Source organism: Phaenicophaeus curvirostris, chromosome 9 (assembly GCF_032191515.1).
Source record: "Phaenicophaeus curvirostris isolate KB17595 chromosome 9, BPBGC_Pcur_1.0, whole genome shotgun sequence".
Lineage (NCBI taxonomy): Eukaryota > Metazoa > Chordata > Aves > Cuculiformes > Cuculidae > Phaenicophaeus > Phaenicophaeus curvirostris.
This window is the reverse complement of record NC_091400.1, coordinates 6,414,155-6,440,369: the sequence shown is the minus strand read 5'-3', so window position 1 is coordinate 6,440,369 and position 26,215 is coordinate 6,414,155. Positions and strand designations below refer to the sequence as shown.

The window sequence follows — 26,215 nt, the reverse complement described above, 5'->3', positions numbered from 1 at the left end:
TACATTATTTGCTGCGCTTGCCAAGCGCTCCCTTAAGAAGCTTAACACTCCCTCTTCTCTCTCCACCCCTTCAGTTAGGAGCAGCAGCAAGGAAACGTACAGATTGGAGCAGCCAAGCAGAACACTGCGTAGATACCCTGTGGCTTTCCAAAATAGTTTCCTATCACACTCCCCCCTACTAGAGTATTATCTTCTTTTTTCTCTCCTCCTTTTCAAGCTGAATTATAAATATCCTAGGTTCAAGAAATGGATCCTTACTTGCCATGTCATCTAACAGATTTACTCGTTATACCACAAGGAGGTTAACAGGGGTTACACTAGTACAACATTTCTCCTCCAGAAGTCTCACAGTTCTTAGAAGTAAACAAGCCTCATAACAACACAGCAAGTACTAAGGTAATTAATTACCAATTAAACAATGCTATTATCTAGTTATTTAACAAGGCACATGGAAACATAAGGATAAGAAAGAGCACCTAGTGCAGACCCTCACGCTAGCCAGGCACAGTCCCCTGCTAAGCCAGCCAAGGTCACAAATGCTTGGCTTCTGCCACTCCCAATTCTCACCAATTTCACATAACGCGGAAACACTGAAGACAGGAACAGAATAGAAAACAAAGCTAAAAGTCAAAGTGAAAATCAAAACTAATAAAAGCTAAAATCTTAGCATTAGCACAAGCAGTATTTTGGTGGCCTGCCTTTATGTGCTATGATTATTCATAGAATGATAAGAATAGTAACATTATAATTGCGTATCAAGAAACAAAGGCAGGAACAGAAAATATTACCTACACGCAATGCAGTTGACTTAGCACTGCTGTGGGAACCTTCACTTTTGTGTAAACACTGCCCAAATAGTTCTTTGTATTTGATTCTTTAATTACAGAGACAAATAGCTCTAACGGGTCCGCAGACTGTGTGGCTCTCCAGCTTCAGCAGCTGGCAGACCACAGGCAAATCCAGTTGTTAGAGGTTACTAACTTCCCAATCACATCAATCACAGCCTTAACTTAATGGGGACTGGCCTACTAAATAGCTATTACTCTGCCATAGCATTTTTGCCCAAAACTACAGGAATCATTAATTAGTCAGAGTTGCAGTCACACTGGAAATCTGCCATTTCAAATACACCATTTGCTATTGTACTTTTACAGAGTTTTCCCAGGAACTCACAGAGACTATGAAGTCCCCTCAGCTGCCCCAACCAGCATCTCTATCTTTATGTCTCTCCAGAGCAATTAAGTTTGTCTCTGCTAACGGTACCTTGGGAAATTAGACTAGGGGACACAACAGATTCAGTTCACAGTTTCAACCTATGAGCTCTTCCCCTCAAAGGCTGAGAATTCCTATGTGGCTTCCTAAAAGGTTCACAGTGCTACGTTCAAACCACCTCTGGCTGTAGACCATTTTATTAAGTTTTTTTGGATCCCTCCAGGAATCAAACTGAGTTCAGTGCCGTTTCATTTACAACAGTAATTTTCTGTTGAGAAAAAATTTCTTTCTACATAGTTAAAGATTTGCACACAGGCACTCACATATAGCCCAACGAACACTCAAAAAGCTGTTGACAACAACCACAAACAGATGCAACACATCTATTTAAACAGTATACATACATATATTCATTCAGCTTTGTCTGACCGAAAAGTAATATTACTTAAACGTGAAGTAAGGAACTCCTATTTGCAGCAATTCACTTAGCTGTTCACGTACACTCTTCTCACCTCAAGAGAAACAAGCCCAGATACATCCTCAGGGATTTTTGTGAGCTGATTAGTCGCTAAGTTCAGTTCTACCATACTAGTCCAAGTCCCAAAGTCCAAGGGGAGAGAGGTCAGCTGATTGTCCTGTGATTTAACATATCAAACATTTAGGGTCTATGTTTACAAGAAGTCAGCATGGCATCAGAGACATTAAATAAGCTGCTTATAAAATACTTCATAACAGAATAGTAGATAATTAAATCAGAAGAATAAAATGTTGATAACAGGCCAAATATTTTTTTCATTCCTCGAAACATAACAAGGGATTCCAACCTAGAGTAACAGAACTGACTCTGAGTTACTAATGTGAACTGAAGTGGAAACATTAAATGTACGTAATTCTCAAAGTTTCACACATCCCAGTAGTTAAAACATTTTTTTGTCCTTTCTTTGCTGAATACAATGGAGGAAACGAGGGAAAGAACAAAAAATTCACCATAGCTTACAATGGTGCTATCAGCAATGCTGGAATCCTAGAAATATATGGAGTTAACTAGGAAAAAAAAAACCACAAAAAAAAGAAAAAAAAAATCCCATCAAACATATCACAAAGGAAATACACCTTAAAGGCTCAGAATAAAAGCTTCTTAAATTAAACTGAACATCTTACTGTTCAAAATGCAGCTACACATTTGATCTAGGCCAGACGCTAAAAAAAAAAAAAAAAAAAAAAACGCCTAAAACTCAGGTCACACGAAGTCCTGGCAAACGTGCAAAGTATGTGATAAAAATGGTCTTCTGCAGATGTGCATGTCTTCTTCATTTGTGCCATGAGATAGTCTAAAACAGTAACTGACCACAGATACTGCTCAGACATTATTTGTTTCTTTAAAATCGTTTAAAAATTTAAAAAACCCATTTGTAGAAAAACACCTCTTTTCTCTAGTTCTCCTCACTAAGTATACATAGCACAGACTTAAAGGTTCTTTTTCTGTGCTCTACAGCTACTGCCAAAAGTCTTCAAATCTGGGCTTTGAAAGAATATATTCAAAAAAGATATGTTACATAAGTTAGCTTATAATCTAAACTGTAACAGTAGAGGGGGGAAAGAAATAAGCTCCTCTATATGTTTGTGTCCCATGTGAATATTCAAGAGCTTTGCAATCAAAATTCTTATTTTCATTGTTTGAACTCGAGCAAATGTAACAAAAGCTTAACTAACAAAAATAAAGACAAATCAACAGCATCTTCCATAGCACATTTTAAACTAATACAGAGTTGTTTCTGTATGTGACAGCAGCTGTGTTCACGTGATAAATTCATTCCTTATATGTTAGAGGTTGCCAGAATTCATGGAGCAGCAAACAGTGCTCCTCATTGATTTTACACACAGTAGCATGTTTCTGTGCCTCACCTTCATGTTCAGCTTACTTAATACTTTAGCTCTAGAGAAAATTCCAAAGGGGATTTTATTGATGCGGTTGTGCTCCATATTGAGAGAGTAGATTGTGGAGAACTGGGACGGGCCACCCACAGGATAGGACTGGAAGCAGTTCCTGGCCAGTGTTAAACTAGTCAGTTTGACAAGGCTGGATAAAAGACCCTGTAGAGAGAAGAAAACCACCCAGGAACTTAGGACAGAGTTATTTGGATACATCTTTCTTCCCTCATGGGTCAATTAAAAATGTTTTCCCACCCAACTCCATCCCCTAAATAAGTGTTGCAACACACTAACCATTGTTAAATTTGATAAAACTTCCATCAGTAGCAATTTCTGCTCACAGTCATCTGCCTTTAGCCTTTCTCTTATTTCCCCCTTTCTCCTTACATATTGCCAGATACGAAAAAAAGCAAATATATCACATTTAAAAGCACAAGTTTAGGAGGTTTTGTAACTTCTTCTCCAGAAGGAATGTTTTAATAACACATTGCTATGTCTTGGGCAGCTCTGAAGAGTGCAGGCAGCAGCGTCTCCATCCTGAGCAGCAGTCCCAGCTTCAGCCAACGCCATCCAACTGCAGCTCACTCCGTTTTGATGCCTGCTCACAGTTGAGAGTGGGGCCCGAAGTAGTATTAATCACATTTTTTAAACAGGCATTTGATACTTCCAGTACAAATGTTTATTAATTTAATAAAAATCCATATTGTGACCACATCTGGTAGAAGTTTCCCTTTAGACTTTGACAGTTTCAGATAATCTGACAGGTTAGAGAAAAAGAATGGGAAAGGGAAATTTGGAAATTTGGAAATTCCAGGGGTTTTTTTCCTGCTTTCAAAATATTCCTAAATAGTAAGTGCTCCACTATTCCACCTTCCCCCAGCCCTTCCTTAAGAAATGAAAAGCAGCAAGACTGGAGTTAAACTGGATAGCAATGGTTTCCCACTGAACCCACTGAATTCCCACTGAACTGTGGAGATGAACAATGAGATCAAAATTATTGCTGAAGTGTCACCTTTGCTCATTACTATGCCAACTTGAATTCAGCCCTGTTTGCTTAAATATTACAGAAATTGGAGATTTATGCATAGCATTACATACCATAAATAATGCAACATCTGCAATCAGGAACGAGCAGTAACTAGATAATGATTCCAACCGTATTCCTAATGCCGGTATTTCTGGACTGCAATTTCAGTGCTTTATTCACTGTAAAAGCTTTAAGAACACGCCTTTGCTGTTTCACCAGGAAGGCTTTGGCTACTTTTCTAAATAGTTTATTAATGTTATTGTAAATAAAACAGGATCAAATAGGAACTTGTCTACATGTCATGGCTAAAGCTTTAAGCACTGAAATACAATTCTGGGGGTATCTCAGCAAGTATCAGTGAAGCAATTTTTCCCCTAAAGACAAAATAAAGGATCTTCAAATCAGTATTAATCCAACCTAATCATTAACTACAATAATCTTTGATTAAGAAACACAGCTTCTAGCTATACTTTAATTAATAGATCTCCTTCGTCCTAGGGTTAGGCAGTCCCTGAGCTCTGTTACAAACACACTTTATTGCTTCAAATGGATCTTGGCATTTCAAAAAGCCATTTTGGAATTGTGCTTCCATAAAAAAAAATATTAAAAATATGTTACCTAATACACTTTAATAGCCCAGAGTAATTAAACACATTTGAAGGGAAGCAAGAGAACTTTGGCAGTATAAAGAAAACGATGGTCTTGTATCTGAGAGCTGTGGCAGCATTGCCTTCTCCCAGCTCATCCTTTTAAGATAAAATATTTTTAGGCTTTGTGTCAGCAGCTTCAGCTCTGTTTTGAAATTCACAAGTTTCTTCCACAAATACAGTTCCTTGTATTACTGCACAGAATGTTTTACTTTAAACAGACTGCAGAATAAACTATCACTTCTGCAAGGTAGCAACTTAAGTATTAACATATTGTTGGCAAATATATGTGAAGAAGGCAGCACAGTCACAAAGAGTTTCGTATTATGACTGAACATATTTTAAACCAAGTAATCACCCCCTCACATTAGCTCTTTGTAATTATACCATAGTTACTTTTATAACATGTCTGGGTGGGGTGGGCTAGCTTAGTTCTCGTCTTAAAAGCAGCCTGGTGGCTTTCACTCAGCAGCATTTTCTTAAGTGATAGTTTTACCCAAACACTTATTAAAATCTCTGTTTTCAGTCTATCACTGAGGAGTTCTGAAGGAAAGATTACTTACTGCACTTTGCATTTTGGGGTTTTTTTCCCTTCTATGTATCGTTTCATACACACCCCTTTAGATATCATTTTATCTCATTTTATAATGGTAATTTATAAAACCGGAGGGTGGGGGATGACATCTTTGGAAAGCAGTCTGGACCATCATTAAAACAGAACATGAAACGTGTTCTGTCCAAAGGCTTCATTTCAAAATGTTCTAAAGAAATGGAAGAAATATCCAAAGCAAGAATCAATCGCATCAGATTTTTTTCTGTCATCAAAGCAACTCTTCCAGGCACTAGTGCTTCAAGTCAAACATTTTTCTCTAAAGGTTTCCTAGCACTAAAAGTACACAGTATGCAGCTGAGCATCTCTCACCCTGCTGCCCTGACAAATAGTTTCAATAAATTAAGAAAACAGAAAAGTTTAAAGGTATAACGCAGTAGGTCATTTAGTTTCAAAGTCTGCAGACATCAAAGCTGCATTTGAAAAATGGTCTGTAACTAACTACTGTAGCTATCCGGGACTGTAAAATTGGAACCGACAGGGACATGGTTCGGACAGCTTTAGAGAAGGAGCATACAAAAATGTACAGAGGCACTGGGACCTTCTGCCTCTTCATCCCAGAGCTAGCAAAACACTCTGTTCAGGGCACACCTTAATTGAGGAGACTGACAAGGTGGCTCCAAAACTTCTAACTGTGGACATTTCTGCTTGGTCCCACACTAAACTTGAAGCAAGAGACACCAAGGTGAGACAAGTGCAGCAGCTATGAAAAGAAAAGCAAGAAAACTGATTTCTCTTCTCCTTTCTCCCAGAATCACTGGAAACTGAAAAACGATGCAAGTTTTTTTATTTTTCATAACAGATGGAAGGTGTGTCAATGACTTGCCATGTGATATCACATTGGTGTCAACAGCACACTTTTCTGCATTAAAATGAGAAGGCTGAGCTCAAGTAGTTGTGACAAGTTTTACCCACCCTCTTAAAGGTCATTCTTGCCTCAATTAGATGGGGAAAGAGATATAACATTTTTCATTCTTTTATTTCTTCCCCACCTCCGTGCAACAGAAACAGAGAAACACTTACTTAGCTTGAATGATGGGAACCTGGACTCCTTATGTAAGGTTTTCCAAAGAGACAGGAGATCAAATAAAATCATGTGTATTGCTCCCAGCTTTTGAAGTTGAATGACATTAGTTCTTCTATACTACTTAAATATACCTAGCATATACAGAATTGCAATATTTCACATTGCATACACGTACATTAAAAACAAAAAGTGTTCCTCAGAGTTATAATGCAAGGCAAAATAATTTCAAAGGTTCCAATCCCTCTACAAAATAACGATTCCTTACAGCAACCTTCCCTCCCCAGTCCCTCTAATTCTCACCTCTGGTAAAGTAGAAATGTTGTTGTTCTCCAGGTTCAGTTCATCAAGTTCACTGCATTTTGCTAAAGACTTTGGAATTGCTGACAGCCTATTGTACCTCAGGCCAAGACGACTTAGACTGGACAGATTTCCTACAGGTAAGAAATAGGTATTAATATATCATTAGATTAACACAAAGGCACAGAACGTCTGACTTCCGATTCTTCTGTTGTCTCAAACTCTACACTTCAAGCAACTATCATCCCAAAACAGCAGACGGGACAAGGAATAATCGTTTTAAACTAAGGGAGGATAGATTTAGACTGGATAGAAGCAAGACATTTTTTAAAACAAGGGTGGTGAAATATTGGAACAGGTTGCCCAGGGAGGTAGTGGAGGCTCCATCCCTGGAAACATCCAAGGCCAGGTGGGATGGGGCTCTGAGCAACCTTGATCTAGTTAAAGATGTCCTTGCTCCTGCAGAGGGTTGGACTGGATGACCCACAGAGGTCCCTTCCAACGCAAGGCATTCTATGATTCTGTGAGACAATCAGATTACAGTGCTCTCCAATGCTGAAGTCAACTGTGCAGAAGCAGATTATGCATATTAAATGCACTTCTAAAATTGTGCATAAGACAGTAAGTAAGCAAGGATTATTTCCTGTTATAGAAGATCGTCTATCCTAACTTTTCTACCAACAAACTACTCTATCATTTTCCAGATGTTCCCAAAATGACTTAAAATTACAGATAGCATCATTCAGTCCCATGACTCACACTATCAGAACCTGGACATACATCACACGAATCAGGTCCTAGCAAAACAATTTCCTTTAAAGGCAAAAAAACCTTTACCATCTTTCAAAAGCAACAAAATCTTTTAAAAGTCATAGTAAAAGAAAACAACAACAAAACTTCATAGTTTTCTGAATGATATTGATGGAAAAGTCTGGAAGAAGCCTGCAAAAATCTAGACAATAGTGATGTAAAAATCTTTCTGAATAACGCCAGGCTGACAGTCCCGGCTAATATGTATTTCTTTCAAGAAAATATTCTTAAGAAACTTGCAACTTGGAAATTTCCCAATTGAAGCTCCCTTTAGCTCCAACCTTTACCACCTAACAAGTACTCAAGACCAAAACCAACTGCTTATGGATGTCTTTGAACTGCATGTTACTGGGCCATCTAGACTCTCCAACAGGTAGCAAGATCTGAAAAGTAAACTGGCAAGCAGTACAGTGTTTAGTCTTCTGGCTTATCCCTATGATCAGGAAACGCATTTGTTTGTGTGTACACCTTGAACCAGCAGAGCTTGTGAACAGATTCACAAAATCCATCAGTTCCTTGTAAAACGTTCACTGTTTCACACTCATTTTTACAACAACTCTCGGCACAACACATTTGTTCAGCAAACTGAAGTACCAGAAAGACATATTAGAAAAGAAATATTAGATTAAAAACAAATGGCAGCAAGAATAAACAGAAAACATTTAAAAATATGAAGGGAGATTTATATCTACAGCCTAACTACCATTAAATGAATGCTATATTAACACCTATGCATTTATACATTAGTATCTATGCATTTACACATTACTGTCTATGCATTTATACACAGGTTACTGGAACATGGCAAAGGAAGAAGCAAACGTAGTGTATGAAATATGCTTGGAAGCAAAAGATGAAACAAAATTTAAAGAAATACAGAATGAAAATTAATACAAATGCTAAAACAGGATCAGCTAGACAGAGGAAAAAAATCTCAATAAGGGAAGTAGCAAAATACCTCTTTCTTGATCAAAATATACTCTAAGAAAGAATGATCCTACATCACTGAGTAGCTGGAATTGTGGCTAATAAAAACTGCAAATTGGGAATGTTGTATGATTCACTGTAGTTATTACAATGGAGATTCATAAGAGCACTGAAAGTAAAAATAAACTAAAAAACCACCAATAAAAAAAAAAGCCACAAAAAAAAAAGAAGCCCCAACAATAATAAAAAAAAAAAAACAAAACCAAAAGAACATAAACCCCCCACAAACTTATACGGAACAAATATTAACCAGGTCTTAGAAATCAAGAAAGAAAACTGGATGAATTTTCAGTGTATAACTGATATTTAGTTAACAAGCTTAGCAAAAAATTCCACGTAGGATTGTCAATAACAAAACGAAAGTTAAAACAACAGCTAGTCAGTCGCCTGGAGCTGCTTAAGGACTGCGATTTTTATTTATACATTTTAGACACTTTCTTTCTAAGCAAGTATACAACCAGCTTTTGCAGAGCTGCAAAGAAGGTCTTCCCTTAACTAAAAAACAGGGGCTCTCATATTGCTCTCCAGTGCACAAATCTTCATCTTTTGAGGGTAAATCCTATAGTGTATGTACACATTACAGAAAATAATTCAGACCTATTTTAAGCCTACAACCCACTAGTAAAAAGACACACATGTGAAAGCAACGTAGCCATTTCATGCCATATTTGGTGAGATCTGGCACTGCTGGCTCTACAGGGAACTGACCTCACTTCACACCACAGACATCCCATTGCAAGGCATCAAGATCACTAGGATTTGCCTTTCTAGGGATGAACAAAGCACACCCTGACTGTGTTTCTCTGAACTGTTATTTAGTGCTTTATTAACAAATGACAAACTTTACACAAAATGAGATAAAGATCTACTGTTCTTTTTCACTACTTAAACCTTAAGCTAGATGCTGATGTGGATTTTTCAGGCGAATGGGACGAGCAGGGAACGGCTCTCACAGGCAACACGATGACAACTGTTGCTTAGCAATATGATGTCGCTATGCCAGTTCCCAGACTGTGAGCACAAGTTGTATGGATATGGTGCTCTTCAGACCGGCAGCGTGGCATTTCAGAAAAAAGAAATAAGGGAGCCATTAGGGAAAGTCAAAATGTACCATCATTGTCCAGCCAAGAACGACACACGTTGACTATCCTCATGGTCTTATCAGAAAGAAGGCATAAACAGCAGCTCTCAATAGATTTCTTTTTTAATCATAGAATAGTTTGGGTTGGAAGGGACCTTAAAGATCACCCAGTTCCACCCCCTGCCATGGGCAGGGACACCTCCCACCGGATCAGGCTGCCCAAGCCCCATCCAACCTGGCATGAACACCTCCAGGGATGGGGCAGCCACCACTTCTATGGGCAACCTGGGCCAGTGTCTCGCCACCCTCATTGTGAAGAAATTCCTCCTCCTTATGCCTAGTCTAAATCTGCCCCTCTCCAGTTTATCCCCATTGCCCCTTGTCCTATCACCACAAGCCTTTGTAAACAGCCCCTCCCAGCTTTCCTGTAGCCCCTTCAGGTACTGGAAGGTCGCTATAAAGCCTCCTCGGAGCATTCTCTTCTCCAGGCTGAACATCCCCAACTCTCAGCCTGTCCTCGTACGGGAGGTGCTCCAGCCCTCCCATAAGTAGCATTTCTCAATAAAACTTCATCACTGTTCCTCTCCTGGTCATCTTTCTCCTCCACGGGAAAGGTATAACAGATGATACATTCTGCACGCCCCGTGTTCCCCGTGACCGTTTTACGCACCACAGCACTGAATACAGTTATTCCTGAGAACAAAAGCAGCCAGGTTTCAGCTGCAGATTCATCACCAGCACCTTTCCCACTGCTCCTGGAAAGGCTCTCCTGCATCCAGCTGATGCAGGCGGTATGGGCTGCCTTCTCATTTCAAACCAGAATTTGTTTATAACCAATTTGTCGCCATTTAGTCTTCCGACAACAAGACTGATTTCTTTTCATACTTACCAGAATTCATATTCACACCTCATTATTAACGCACTGCAGTGAGAAACTCTTACTAGCGTCTATCTACACATGCTGGACAAGCCAGATCCGAGTGTCCTCTTCGCAAAAAAAAAAAAAGGGTGATCCTTACAATTCTTTCCCCTGCTTAATGCGCTGTTTTGTTTTATTTTAAAGGAATGTTCAGTACAATAGCATTAATATTTGGCTCCGTGGTCCACGGCTGAGCCGCTGGGCAGGTGGCTGACACACTCAGCCCTCCTTGCCAGCTCTCTGACCACCAAGTGACAAACTCCAGTTTGCCAGAGAAACTGCCTTGTGCACTGCATGATCAAAGTGATCCATGCCATCTACTGCTCCCTGAGCTCAGGATTAACTACCTGACACTCATGTTGGGAGCTGCATTACAGTACCTGCATTCATCTCAATCTTCTCTGGTTCAGCTACTGGTTTCTGAGACAGCATCATGTTAGGTATCGTGCTGACGTGCTGTCAGGCTAAGTATAAGAGATAAAGCGAGGAAGGTAATAACTGATCACCAACTCAGGCAGTCATCAGGACCATTTGCAGCTGTCCTTTTGTCACTGAAACCATATCTCAGCAGTTCTTCTAAATCAGTCCCTCACAGGTACAGTGACTCAGAAAATGCAGCACTAAATGTTCATGAACCACAACTGTTTGATAACCACAACTGAAAAGCAGCTGCTAACAGGAAGAGCAACAAGGAAAACCCCTTCCAACTTGTTTTCTTAGGGAGCCCATAACAAAAAAAATCCTTGTAAACTCAATTGCCCCATCCACTGGTACCAAAGCCTAACTAAGCCCTAAACTTATGGCAGGCCTAAGAAAGTCATTGAAAAATTGGTTTAGTTCAACGTGTGACATGAACAGTCACTGTTGGGAATCAGGTCTCACACAGCCACCTCATTTCAGGTCCATTTTCACACCAGCGAAGCGTAGTTGTGCCCAGTGGGCTTCGCTTTGCTCAGCTCTCAGGCTTAAATGTAAGTGCAGAATTCATCATCACTTCATCGGAGTGACTGCACATCTCTCTCAGGGTTAGTTGTTTAATTTACACAGACATGAATTAAAAATTACTTGGAAGCATGCAAATCCAGAAACATTAAATTAAACTCCATTACTGTAGAAAGAAACTCTAAATGGCTGATTTAAATTAAATTCTGTAATACAAGTACCTAAAAAATAGTAGGGTTTTATTAAAAAAAAAAAAAAAAAAAAAAAAAAACCCCAAAAACCAGGTGTTTGCCAATCCCAAAAAGAAGGGAAGACTGGAAATGAAGCAGAAAGCCATGCCTACAAAACCACATTTTCTAGAAAGACCACCTGAAGTGGTTACCCAAGTAGGAACAATAAATCTCTCTTGAGTATTTAAAACTCAAGAGAAACAGGATCTGCTACGTTGAATAATATACAGAAATCCAAGCTCTGAATTCAAAGTCCTGTCAGAGCTTTCTAAAGGGAGTGACAAATGCTCTCTTCTTCTGAGGTTTACCACACCTCTTCCTTTCCTTCCCTTAGTTAAAATAATTCTTCAATTTCCCTCCCCCTAGATGAAGAGGCATTATTTAGTGTGAAATATTACTGCTTCATTACTAAAAGACAGAATAATTAGTCTGCCTTATATAACTCAGTTCATCAAGCTGGTTTGCTATCAGGATCAGCTGCTTTCTCCTAAACAAAACAGATCAGATCAATTCAAAATACATTCATGAGAGAAAACTGCGCTGCAGATAATGTTAAAAACACAAATTGGACTTACAAGATCCGTGCACATCAAAAACTCATACAATTGTAATCAAAAGTGTACATGAAGCTCAGCATGCAACAGATAACTGCAAGAACCTGCTACAAATAAGGCGCTGTTAAGTATTTCTGATGGTCTAACTTCTATAAATATTCTTAAGATTCTGATTTGACTAAACTCTGCACACAATGAGTAGCCACTGATTGAAGAACGAGTTTTACATGGACACACATTATTTCATAAAGCACAGCTCATGTAATTCACTAAGGGATCTTCTAAGAGAGAAATTCCTGCTTTGCTTACAAAAGATACCAGATGCAATTTTTAACAAAAAGAAAGCAAGTGGTACATCCAAAATTAAACAAAACAAAAAAAATAATCAAACCATACATTAATTAAGCTCAATACATCACATCGCTTTAATCTTGTAGCAAGAACAACAGAAGTGACAATATGGGAGAAAAGCCAAAAGAGGTTCAATGAGTACGTTACAAAGCAGATGAGACCTAAGGGTCTTAAAAAGTTGAAAACCGTATAGGAGAGACTAGACAAGCCAGAGATGGCCATCTATGGATAGGTTAAATACTGTGTTCAAGTATTACAACAGTGCTCCCAGCCTAAAATAGCCATTAGTCAGAAGATGCTTCTATCACACTTTGTACTTCCTATATATTAGTTTTTCCAGATGTCAGCCACCCTCCATGACAACTGTTGAACAGTTTCACAGATTTTTAGGTGAAAGGAGCTGTTGGCATGTTTAATCTGCGCTCCTTTCAGAACGCAAACCATTTCCCCCAATAGCTGTAAAATGAAAGGCTTCAGATAAACTGTTTTAACCTTCAGCCACATTCCACAAGCAAAGGTGACGTCTGCCGATGTCCAGCACCGTGACAGCACAAAGTGACTGGTCGGGCACTATAGCCTGAAGGTGATCTCAGTGAGCAGAACAAAATCCCATAGCCCTTACTCATGTCATCTGGGAGCAGCCCCTTCCTAAATCAAAGCCTATAAAATTTGTACAAAGGTCAACTAGCATCATCAATCAACCATCCGAGAGAGGTCAAATCCTTTCTACAACCTGCAGGGCTGGAACACTCCTAATTTTAATATACTACAGCTAAAGGCTGATGTTTTAGGAAAATTGGGAATATGGACAGAAAAGTGATGGGTGTGGGAGAGCAACCACTCAGGAAAACTGCAGAAGATGATTCCTCCTGATCATTGCTACCATCTACCAACACCAAAGCATGAAACGTAATTATACTCTTCTGAACACAAAAGTGGAGTTGAACACAACACAAAGCTTGACTTACAAATTCCAGATTTTACTGGTCTCACAGTAAAGTGACTTTTCATGTATTTTAGTTTTTCTGTCCAGCCACCAACCTCTCCTGATACATCAGGCCACTGTAGGACGCAGATTCAGACTCACAAACTACAAGGTTGGCAGCATTCATCATTTTTTGTCCTGCTTAAGGCAAAGAGCACTATCCCCCTTACACAAAGTCTAGAAATTCTCCTAAAATATGTTCTCTATCAGAAAGCTATTTAACATAAATTTAGAATTATACCACCCTTAATGGTTTAAAATGCCATTAGAAGAGAGCACAGAGATTCTGATCTATTTTCAGTCTAACAGTATCTACCAAAGCCATATTTTTCCTCATTACCTCAAAATTTAGGCTAAGGCATGACCATGCCAGCTGTTATTTGTTTTTCAACTCGCATTCAAGACCATGATCGATGCTGACTGCATATGTGTGAAAGATGCATGCAAGATGCTGGCAAAAACTGAGTGGCAGGGGCTCACGTATCTGCCATGCACCACACACAACACCTGCAATAAGGCTAGGGAGCACACACGCTTCCTGACATGTTTCCAAAACTGTCCCAAGCTATGAAAACTCAACTTCATTTAATGTGCGTTCAGCAAAATGCATGTAAGTAACAGACCCACTTGTCTCGATTCTAATGTGTTCCTTTTAATCACTCTTCCTCCAAGCCTGCTTCTTACGTAGAAAAAATGGGATTAGGGGCTTTTTTTTCTTTCTGTAGCATACAAATCATTCCAAAAATGCTGAGCTGCAGTTAAAATATAGCTGTACATATTAGCCTCTGCATCTCATTTCTATATAACGGTATGTACATTCACTAAAATAAACTGTCCCCGTCCTAGTCTCATCAGGAAGAATATCCAACCAAAATACAAATCAAATCCATAAACTCAGAACTAATAAGCCAATGGAAGCTAGTCTAACTTTTACAGAGAAACAGTACATACATATTTAACTCCTGTATTTAAGGTTGACACTTATTTTGGGCTATCAATGAAAGTGTTGCATTTCACTCAATTCATACTTCATACAATAAGACAAAGCTACTAAGATTTATTTCTTTTTTTTTATTGGCAGTCTTATTTTCCTTTTTAATTCACTATTCAAAGCCTTTCTATGAAATTAAAGGCTTATATAAATGTAAATCACATTGTAAGAATAGTTTACACCCAAGTCGCAATGCAGAAAAAACATTAACCTCTCCTAAGCGATAGATGCATTTAATATTTTTAAGTCTGCCCTCCTCTATACAGTAAACATAAAACGTATAACACATGAAGATACATTTATAATTTTAGCTAATTAAGAATGTGGGAATTCTCAGACTAGAGATCCACCTCATATCTTCTCTCTGGAAAAAAATGCCCAAGGGCAGATACCAAGATTAAAAAAACTCAGAAAGGGGAAAGCACACCCTGAAGCCTCCCCAGGAGTCAGGGTCGATTCAACAGTGCATGGCTCAGCGACTTCCTGAATTTAGCAGCAACATTACATTTTCCTTCTGTGTAATCGTCACGTTGCCCTGTGATCTGCTAGCATCTACAGCAACCTGTGCGAACACCAACACCCAAGCATTCCCTACCCATCGCACGCAGCGCAGTCTGCTTTAACTGGTTCGAGGTCGACACCTCAGCGTTCTGCTTCATCCCTCCTGTTCTGCCTTGGAGGAGGCAGTAAGCAGTCACTTCCCACTTACTTTCTCCTGCCTCTCACTATTTTCTAGCCAATTTCACGGCTTCACATTTACTAAGTCTAGAACTGACGCCAACAAGGAGCAGAAGCTTAATTCCCTTTATGAGACCACCAAGAGAAGTAGCAAAGGCTTATGACAACCCAAAAACAAGAATAAAAGAATGGGAGACACTGCTTTCCACCATGAAACGAAGAAAAGCCCAAGCTTATTGCAATTGCCCAATACTAGCAGAATCTAACTCAAAATGTTTCATTAATAGCACAATCCAAGAACAAAAGCTTAGACAAAGCACTGAAGACTGATCAGATCTCCCGATGTGAACCTATGGAAATGGGCTTGATCCTGCAAAGTACTGAACACTCACAGATCAAAGGACTTGGTCATGCCTTGAAATTTTAATATGAAAATTGTCATCAAAGATGGAGCAGGAACCTATGCACTTTACTCCATCAGAAAGGCAAGTAATTAGTAACATCAAACCCATCGGTCACATATCAACATTGCCCCTGAGTACCGAGGGAGCTGCGGGGGCTCTGTTGGGTCTCACCAAGGCCAGCGCGCTTGTCAGATATTTCAGAATAAGACTTGTCCAGTTTTTGCTAAGCCTGCTGAACTTAAAATACCATTTGAACGCAGTTTCACTTTCCTACAGAAGTATATTTACCTGGACTTCTAGGGACTCAGAGCTCTCAACCACAAGTTGTATAAACTGGGCACTACTAATTACATCTGCCCAGTTCTGACCACGATGCTTCACGTTTTATCAACTCTATGATTCTAAAAGCACAACAGTGCTCTCAGAAGTGCACTGGGGTTAACTGGGTTAGAAGCCTAGCACAACTTCAACCAGCAAAAAAGGCAAGGCTACTCCACATAATATTTGCTTTCACGAGAGCCAAGGTTTCAGCTTCTCAAGCTGATGTGCCGCAGTGAAGGGCAGGAGCACAGCGCAGGGCTTTGAACATGCCTCTCATTTCCCTAACCATCTCTTAGGAACAGTGCCATGTCAGACACTGCAAAGTGTGTCCAGTGATGGCATTTTTTGTGCTTTTAAAGCATCATTTTGGAACATTTACAACTGACTATTCTTTTTCTTATTAAAATGTCTGTTGCCTTAAATGTCCATGATTATGGCACATTTGACTATAATCAAACTGCACATAGAAAGACACAGAACTAGAAAACTATAAAACAGATGAAGAATCTTATTTTTTTAAAAAGCTGTAATTTTAATTTCTTTCTCAAATAAGTGTTTCTGTGCTTTTAAATGCTAAATTGTGAACACGTTTGTACAGAATGCTAAAATTAAAAGTTCAAAGAGGGAACACTGACACTGTGGTATTTGCAGCACAACATTTTCTAAGCTAGCCTGTAATCCAAAGAAACACTTTACTCCACCCAAAGTTTCTCTGTCTCAAAAATCCAAATGTTCGTTTTAATATAAATGGTAGGTTCTTCAGCTTCATTTATATATGTTTTCGATATGTAAGTGTGCCAGCTAAGTATACAGAGACAAGGCATTGTGTAAATAAAAGCAGATCATAATTCGCCTCCAAAAAAACCACCCACCATGGGGGTGGAGGGACAATCTGCAATTAAGAGACTAAGCAACTAAGATCCCACTATGACTTTGATTCTAGAGTTGAGACTCTTGGAATGTGCTACACTGTTCCACAAAGCTCATTTTTCTTACAGGAAGTGATCTAATATACAAAGTACTTTATAATTTTCAATCAACAGAAATACAGATATGAATGTATTAAGCCAATATCTGTAAAGCAAGACATTAGGTCACTTCCTGACAACTAGTATCTAAAATCGACATTTGTTGCTGCACGAAACTGTGCTTATAAAGCGTTAGCTGAAACAAGAACTTTGTATTTGTACAGAGTGGGTATATTGGCTCTGCTACCGCTTGTAATCGTTGCTGATGCATAATCCCTTCCCTGCCACTCCCCTGCATGTCACCCTCCAACATCCCTTCTTCACAGCTCTTTCCCAGTTCAGTGCTGTCAGTGAGAAAACAAGCCTTTTTTTTTTTTTTTTTTTTTTTTAATTTATTGGCAGGTCCAGAAATCTTTCTGTGGTAAAACCAAAACTTGGACATACAGTCCAGCAGTCGATTTAAGAGGCATTTTGCAAGGCTTTTGGGTGGGGGAAGGATCCTTTTTGAGGGAAGGAAGAAATAGGAAAGGAAGGTGGCTGTTTTTCAAAGCAGCTCGACAAAAACATCCCTCAAGAAAAAAACACAGGCCTCCATCAAAAGGGTGTAGGTGGGGGAGGAGGGGACAGACCTGGCAGTAATGGAAAGTCTGTTCCATACCAGGGGGCTCATAGGCTCACGCTGCATGAACTATTTATAACGAGCAAATGTGTTTGGTTCTTTTTTGCACCCGGTCTGCAACCTCCACCCCAGCTTGATTGAACTGGGGAAAAATTAACAGCACTCACACATTAAGCGCGCTGAAACCTGGCTGCGTGTAAATGTCGCAAGAAAAGCCAGTGGTGCCAAACATCAGGCAGGTATCCACGAACAGAAACTGGAGACAGAGAGCTGGAGAGGCCGCCCCGCAGCTGCACTGAGCAAGGCACGCCACGCGCCATTTACTGGCTGGGGTTTTCTCAGTACTCTAAGCCTCTTGCTGAACAATCCTAACCACAAAGCAAGTTCTAATCTAAAAATCAAGCCACAACTTGCTTTCATGTTGAACCAAAACTGCGATGACTAAGAAATAAAGCCAATGTTGCTGAACTGGCTACGGCTGCCTTTTCTGTAACATGCAGAAATGTAGGTTGATCACTATCATTTAAGCTGGAGTTTAAAGTTTTTCCCTTCAGTAGTCAATCCTGGCTGTTTGTGAACTCTAAGGGGTGCAAATACCAATTTCTGGTTGTAAGTTTTAACTCTAAACAGAAATGCTCGGCTATTACACATTGGTCAATAGAAACAACAGGCATTTTCCTGCGAAGCCGAACCAGTGTAAGGTTAAAGGCACAACACACTCCACCCTCTTGCCATTATACTTCTGTTTGGTGGTTTGTTGAGGTGTGTATCATTAACACTGAGCTCTGATGAGCGTGTAAACAGACATATATATACATTTAAAAACAAATACACTTCCAAACACTACAAAGACAAATCAGGGGAAAAACAAAACAGGCAGAAATCCAGTCCAACCAGATATGAATGTGACTCAACGCAAACCACCTAAGCTTACAATAACTTTCTGAAGAAACAGATGAGTCCAAACTATCTTGATTGCATAGTCAGCAGGTTCCTGCTGATCACAAATGACTTAACCTAAGTAACTTTGCCCCTCTCCCATCTAAAGCTCCTTCCCTGTATGCACAAGTTTGCAGCCTATTATAAGTTTTTCCTGGCCCTCTGAGAAACTCAGTGAATTTCAGTCACAAAACAACTCAGTGAGTTCTGCACAAGAATAACAGCGGTCTATAAGCCCTGACAATGGAAATCTCACATTTGCTTGTAGTATTTTTCCCATAATTAGCAGAACACTCATTTCCTATGTATGACTTGTACTCTACACAAATTTTATTTAAAACTGCTTCCAATAGGATTTACGAAATAGTTACAAAAATGAAGACTGTGCTTATGAATTGTGCAAATTGGGTTCAAATTCCAGATGGAAAGGGATATCCAGAGTTTAAAAATATCATCAATCCAGGAAGGAAGTTTAGCTGCAGTGGATACTTCATCAATGTAAACTCTGTTGAGGTCAAACTTTCTAAACAAAAGGCCACAATAGCTACACACTCAATTTACAGCTAGAAGAAGAGCTGGAGTCTTGTTAAGTGGTTCCTCGCTCTTCTGTTCATTCACTTTACTATGCATTAAAGTATATTAACAAAATGTTCAATATAAATATTAAGTGATAACATTCATTCTGAGAAGTATGTTCTAGTGAAAAATAAGAGCTTAAAATCATGATGGCCTTGTTTTTCATCTTTTTAAATCACTGTATGCATCCTTCTCTGCCATCTGTTTAAAACTGATTTAATTAACTAGAAGTCATATTTTGTTGTTTCAGCCTGAATGAGACTCTGAAAATGACCAGAACAGTGTTTATTTCAGTCTTATTCCCAATCGAAGTTGGAAATCCTCTGTATTTTATTGCAATAGAATATGGACTTTGTGGACTTGGAAGGTTTTTTTCAGTTGTTCTATGGGAAAGCATAAAACATACAGAACTCATTTAAAACATCTATCTTTTTAGTTCTATTTTTCTTTAGCCAATGACATTAGTTAAAACTATCTGTCAAAGTAGTATGCTTCAGCTAAGAGCCTTTCAGCCCTTTATTCCTTTACATGCTCAGTTTCATCACAGAATGGACAGACAAGATGTAGATATTTATTCATAAGCACAACACCTTAAATCAGAGTTAGAAGGGATGGATTCTTTTTCCTTATACATCTGATTCTTAGATGACGCCACACTCTGCAGCGCAGCTAGATTTAATAATGTAATTCAGAAAGCTAGAAACTACATTTAAGGTAACACATACACCTTGCTTTCTATCTCAAGTGTAAAGCTGCCTTGAGCTGAATAGCAGTCACTCTACATTCACCAGTCAAATACTCATTCTCAAATTTGCTTTTCTAATGGAACATTATAATATTGTGATTTATTTTCTCTTCTCCAACCTCTTCACATACCTATGGTTTCAGGCAGGTCCAAGAGCTCATTGTGCTGCAAGTCAAGGTTGGTGATCTGCATGCAGCTTCCAATCTCTTCCGGAAGATGTTCGAGCTGATTGTGCGCTACATCCAGCGTTATGAGGTTACACAATTCACCTAAAAACACACAAGAAAACAAAAAAATCAAGTTCTTTAATGCACAGCTCTAGACAATGACTTTCACATGAAGATTAATAGAATCAGACAGATTGTGGGATAATCTGAAAAAAGCTATTGTTTCCATTAAACTATACATATAAAATAAGGCACTACAGGATCATAATTTCAGTCAGATCTAAAACCTGATCGCCAATTTTTTTAAACTCAAATCTGCTACAGATTCTCTGAAAGCATCTTATTTATTGAATTATTTTCTTCTGATAGTTCACGCTGTGTAATAGGAAAACAAAACCTATATCTCATATTTGTTTCAGGCTGACCACGCATTTAAAATATCATGGTGTAAGTGGCTGTACTGAACTTTGAAAATTTTAGATCTGTTTTTATACCATAAATTACTCTCAGGCACAAAATCAACAATTAAGAGACATGGAAATTAGTTGGCTGGCAACTTAGATAATCACACAAAGTCCTGACTTATCATTTCTACTCATTACAAAAAAGGCAACACATGCTAAGTAAACTATAGATCTATTTGCACAGATCATTATATTTTATATATGCAAGCAGAGATAGAGCAAATAGAAGTCTGAAATAAAAGGCTTATCTGTTAAGCCTTAAAAAAGATTGGGCTTGCTTAGAATTTAGAGCTACTTTACACTGCATCACTTCATTCCTGACATTTACACATTCGTTTAAAAGTACAGCTAGGCACAACTCTGTGCATACAGTAGTTTCACCTCTTTTAATGACAAACATAACATTTTCTGAGCAATAGCTTGCTGGGTTTAACAAAAAAAAAAATGTGTGTAAATGGATATAGGTGCATGCATTCATGTTTTTTGCAGCTGGTGGAGGTGAAATTAATGCAAGTTATTTGAACAGCTTCAACTCTATCCAGTAAAGATGAGGTCATTGTATTTGTACTTAAGAGCATGACTCGGTGAGTAACAAATCTGGAAGAGTAGCAAATTCCTTTTGAGGAGCAAATGTCTATTTTTAAGTTTCAGTGCTCTATCTTTGACACAACCCTTTAAGGATTTTCCCACAGGCCTGAAGGATTGGGTTGGGCAAGTTCTGATGTGCAGCGTGTCTACCTATTAGATCAGCATACGATCACAAATGGTCATTTGATAAATCATAAAATATTTACAAATTCAGATATTGTGTTAAGTTGCAGGTCTCACGTAACCACAAAACTTACCACCTATCACGAAACAGTTATGAAAGGCCAGCAAAAAAAGCCTGCCCCAACAGCTTCATTATTTATTTTTCTTAGACTGATAATACATAACTGATCTTATTTCCTGCATTTATTAACCCAAACTGGGATTTGTTTTCTAGAAACTATGTAGATGGAAATGTAAAAGTGGTGGTTAAGCAGCTCGTCCACCACTCTGTGTGTGTCCCCTCTCCTAAATCAGCATTCAAATGTATTCCAGGCAACAAATGTCAATAGCCAAGCATGCCATATCTAGCACTGCATAAACCACACATTTCAATGCCATTGACTTGAAGAAGAAAGCAAATTTAAGAACAAATTAAGCAAAAGTTAATGTTCTGTGGTAGGAGCATCATTCTGTTATTTGGGAAAACAAGTGGGCAAAGTGTAGAAGGCAATAGAAGGTGGATAAGCTCGAGGAAGACTTCAAAGTCCCACCCTTTAAATATACAAACAGATCAACCCACAAATTTTTATAGAGGTAACTCACGAACCTTTGCACACTTTGGGGCACTAGTTTTCACTTCATGATTGCTGTTTTCATTTGTTTTCACTTCAGATCTAAAGCAATGATGTCAAGTTTGAAATGTGGCATAAATTTCACTTCATCACACTGATTTCTCATTTACTTGGCTCTTCCCACTCTACATCTGCTGAAGTCGAAGAAAGACTTGGGATTTTGCAGCAACATTTGCCACACTTAATTTTTGCACCTGCTGAAAACTTTGACAACAGCAAGCTTCATGTTTGAAACAAACATCTCACCAGCTAATTCTGGTGAGGGGGAAAAAAAAAGGAGAGAGATGCCCATGTTTATATAGCCAAAGAAATTCAGGCAAGCTCACACTTCGGTTTAATTTGGATAACCATACTTAATATTATATTAAAGTTGCAGGCATTATTTTAAAAAGAGACACTGGCAAACACTTTAAAATGGCCAAGTGTTCAAGGCCAGGTTGGATGGAGCCATGAGCAGCCTGGTCCAGTGGGAGGTGTCCCTGCCCATGGCGGAGGGGCTGGAATTGGATGTTCCTTAAGGTTCATTCCAACTCAAACCTTGCTATGATTCCATAATCTTACCTAAATGTCCTTTTTTTACTCTAGCGGCAGAAGGAGAGGGAAGGTGAAGTGCTGTTGGCACTGGAAGTCTTCCAATACTTGAACTTGGATTGCTGAGACACAATACGGAGTGCCAGTCAACAAAAAGCACTCAAGGTACATTTCTCCTGTTGTTCTCAATGATTTATTGAAAAATTTCTTACAGTCAATATACTTAACAAGGTGAAAATAGTTCAGGTGATGGGGTAAAGGCTCACCTCCACCTGCAAAGGCACACAGAGGACCAGCAGCAGGTGAGTGAACCCAAATACTGGCTGTCCCAGGAGAGCCATCAGCCCTGTGGCTGGTGAGAGACCCATCACAGTGAGTGTAAATGGAAGGGTTCTCCAAAACATCTTGCAGACTGCAGGCTGCTACTGTATATGCTACTATGGGTTGCAAGGAAGAGAGACTTGGGATGGTAAGAGTTGCTATGGGATCTTTAGGGAAGGGGGAAAGGGGAAATCAATGTGGTTTGGGCGGGACAAGTAGGGTAAATCAGAAAGATAAGGAAATAAATGGGTCTGGTCCTTTATAAACCCACTTTGGTCACGCCCTGTGGCCAACCACCACCCTTTGCCCTGTCTGCTCCTTAAACTCCTGTTTTCCTGGGTGAGAGGCTCTCTCTTCTGTGTGCACAGAGGTCTGAGGACCAGCGACACTGCAGTCAGCGTGACCAACACTACTGAAAACATCCCAGCGTGTGGGACCAGAAGAGCGCACAGCCAGCAGCTCCAGAACGGGGGCAGCTCTTTCACCAGCAACCGAGGGCACCGATTTACCCCGTGAATGGACGCACTGTGCTCTGCACTGCTGCACAACAGCAGCTCTTTCAAAAATAATGCCAGGATAAACACATGGCATAAACAATCAATAAAACAAATAATGATCTGGAAGAACAAAGAGAACGAAGAGAACGAACTTAAGGCCATCTGCACAATGCTTTTCCGAAGAGTCGATGTAAAGCCAGCTTGTTTCAGTGACGGAAAGCGTCTTCCTTATTGTCTGAACAGCAGCAACTGTACCAAAGGAAATGCTTCTCATAAAAGGAGAAAGCAAGTTTCACCAAGACACACCTAAGGTCCAGACTTTCTGCTTGGCCAGGCTAAGAAGTGTATGTCAAAATCAAAACATAAGTTTGACTAAACAAAAGATTTACTCAGGTACAAAAATAAAAGTATCCTCAGAACAATTATAAAATAAACAGGAAGGTGCTGGGGTTTGAGAGGTCCCTTTTTTTTCCCTTTAAATATTATATTGCACTTTAATTGCAAAGGAAAAAAAGCAACTGAAGCTCAAAATCTGCCAAGAAAGCAGACAGAAATTGCATGTACTAGTTAGCTTGACAAGAAAAGATTTTGAAGTAGAAGTAACACTACATGGCAGGATGATCTTTAAGGTCCCTTCCAATGCAAACTACTCTATGATTCTATTATAATATCCATATGAAATACATAAAGCAATTTCTCTCTAAATAACCTTCATAAAACAGTTAGATACACCCCATTATGTCATTTTCAAAAATTTATAATTTAAAAGGTTTTACAAGATAAAAATATCAGACAATTCACATGCATTATTCAGATAAAACAGTTTGTGAAGACTCCCAACCACCTTCCAGTTAAAAACACTGTTAAAAATGCAGCTAAGTATACCTCTCCGCAACCCTTAAGGGTGGCATGAGCAATCCCCCTGTTGTTTTCATGTGCACAGACACTAAATGTTCCATAGTATGACAAAGCTAAATATACCTGCTGAAAAACCCCAGCATTACAAAATGAGTAATGTTTTCTGCATAGTGAGGCAGAATTACAGTCCCATTACATGGCCAAGCTTGAAAGCCTGTTTTGACAAGAGGACCAAATTACATGCCCTGACTTACATAACTCTGAAAATTCTTCTTGGCCATTTAAAAAACAAAACACGGCTTCATTAAAAACATATAAAAGTACACACAAATTAAGAGTCACATAGGGAGAGAGTATAGGTCAGTAGCAAACAGGCTTCACCGTCTCCTCCCACTAATTCACTCCGTGGGCACCACTCTTGGACGCCAAACACAATTTGTAATATAGCCTGCTTTCCACTGGATTAACTCCATGCCTGCCCATGCTTAAGCAGATTGAAAATTGTGAAATCCTTCACAACATGATAAATCCTGTGGCAGATGACACAGCAGGAGGATCAAGACTCTTATGGAAAGTACAAGGAAGAGGAGAATGCAAACATTAGTGGGACTTCAGGCTGGTGTGTCAGAACACCGGCTGTAAGCTAATTTATAAAGAATAATTATCAGAGAATAGCAATGCTGGGAACAAATTACACCTATTTCCCATAACTTTGGTAGCTATTCATCTCTGTCTATAGATGTCGCTGGGATAAATGCCCTGGTTATAGAAAAAAATTAAAAACAATTTCACAGTTTCAGAGCCCTTTTCCTCTCTATGAGATCTGAGCACATCACTGTAACAGACAGCCTGAATTTCCTGCTGCACCCTACCAACTGCCCAAAGGAACGGTTTAAGCAGTCAGAGCTATTTCAAATTATTACCATACAGCTATAACTTACACAGAAGAGTTACTAAGGAGAGAGAATGCAATTTCAGTACGGTCACAAGTCACTTATCTGCCAAAGTTAAAATATTCATACAAGAAGCACAGAATTTAGAATGTTTAGAATTTGCACAATGTGCAACAAGATCTGGTTATGGGAACTGCTCCAAAACACGAAGCTAAGCTCAACTGAAAAGGAAGACTAAAAATCTGGTCCAAAAGAAGCTTCAACAAGATACAACAGCAAAACATATTACTTGTTTATAACTGAAAGTAACAAAAATAAAATCTAAAAGGTGTTCAAAAAAACATCTTAAATGTGAAACATAGAGAAGAAACAGCAACAGCTCAAGGCAGAATTGGAGACGGGCACCACAGTAAACCAGTAGGAACCTCACAAACTGCCAAAACAAAGGTAAAGTCTTACACCTGGCACAGAATAACCCTGTAAATCAGTCCAGCCCCGCACCAGCTGGCGAGGACACAGCTCTATAGGGAAGGATCTGGTGAAGCTGAACACAGGGTCGCATCTTGGACCTTGTCCATTTTGAGAGTGCGCTCACTCTTAAATAATAAAGGCTAACCACCTACCAGGCTGCCTGAGGGAAGTGATTATTTCCCCCTGTTCAGCACTTATGAAAGCATTCAGTTAAAATAATTGCAGCATTGATATTAGGAAAAAAAAAAAAAAGGCACTGGACTTCCCACAAGCTGTCCGTATTTACTGGAATTACACTTGGGGCATCATCCCAATAAGCTCTGCAAGTAGATCAAAAAGGCAGGACTACTTAAATCATTATCTTAAAGCCAGTCTGAAGAAAGTGTAATCAGGAGGAATGTGATAAGCTGACAAGACAAAACTGCGTCCCCACAAGAGCTTTCACAGGAATCAGAACCCAGGCACCAAAGCTGAGGCCAGCCAAAATCAAGTTCTTCACCCTTCCTGCAGCTCAAAAAAGCAACCAGAACTGCATCAAATAAGCAATCGCTTTTGTTGACTTCCAAGGAGCAGCACACACGTATCAATGTCTATATTGATTCCACTTCCATTCACAGCTTCGTGCTTCTACCGCATTAGAACATAAAAACATAAGAATCATCTCAACCACTGTAGACATTAGCATTGCCAACTACACTCAGGAACACAACTTGGCTTCCTTCAAACAGAAGAAGGGGTTCTTAGATACAAATAAAGTAAAGAAATATTTCTCTATATTG

The 26,215-nt window shown here is 39.2% G+C and overlaps 1 protein-coding gene across 1 annotated transcript in view; it reads right to left on the bottom strand.

Moving 5' to 3' along the window:
- Positions 1-26,215, bottom strand: part of SHOC2 (SHOC2 leucine rich repeat scaffold protein) — a 66,122-nt gene that overhangs the window by 4,462 nt on the left and 35,445 nt on the right. The window contains exons 3-6 of the mRNA XM_069864231.1: positions 19,984-20,121; positions 6,756-6,886; positions 3,118-3,306; positions 1,725-1,847 (exon numbers count right to left, since the gene is read on the bottom strand). Of these exons, the coding sequence (XP_069720332.1) occupies positions 1,725-1,847; positions 3,118-3,306; positions 6,756-6,886; positions 19,984-20,121 (581 nt within the window). The remainder of the gene's footprint in view (positions 1-1,724; positions 1,848-3,117; positions 3,307-6,755; positions 6,887-19,983; positions 20,122-26,215) is intronic.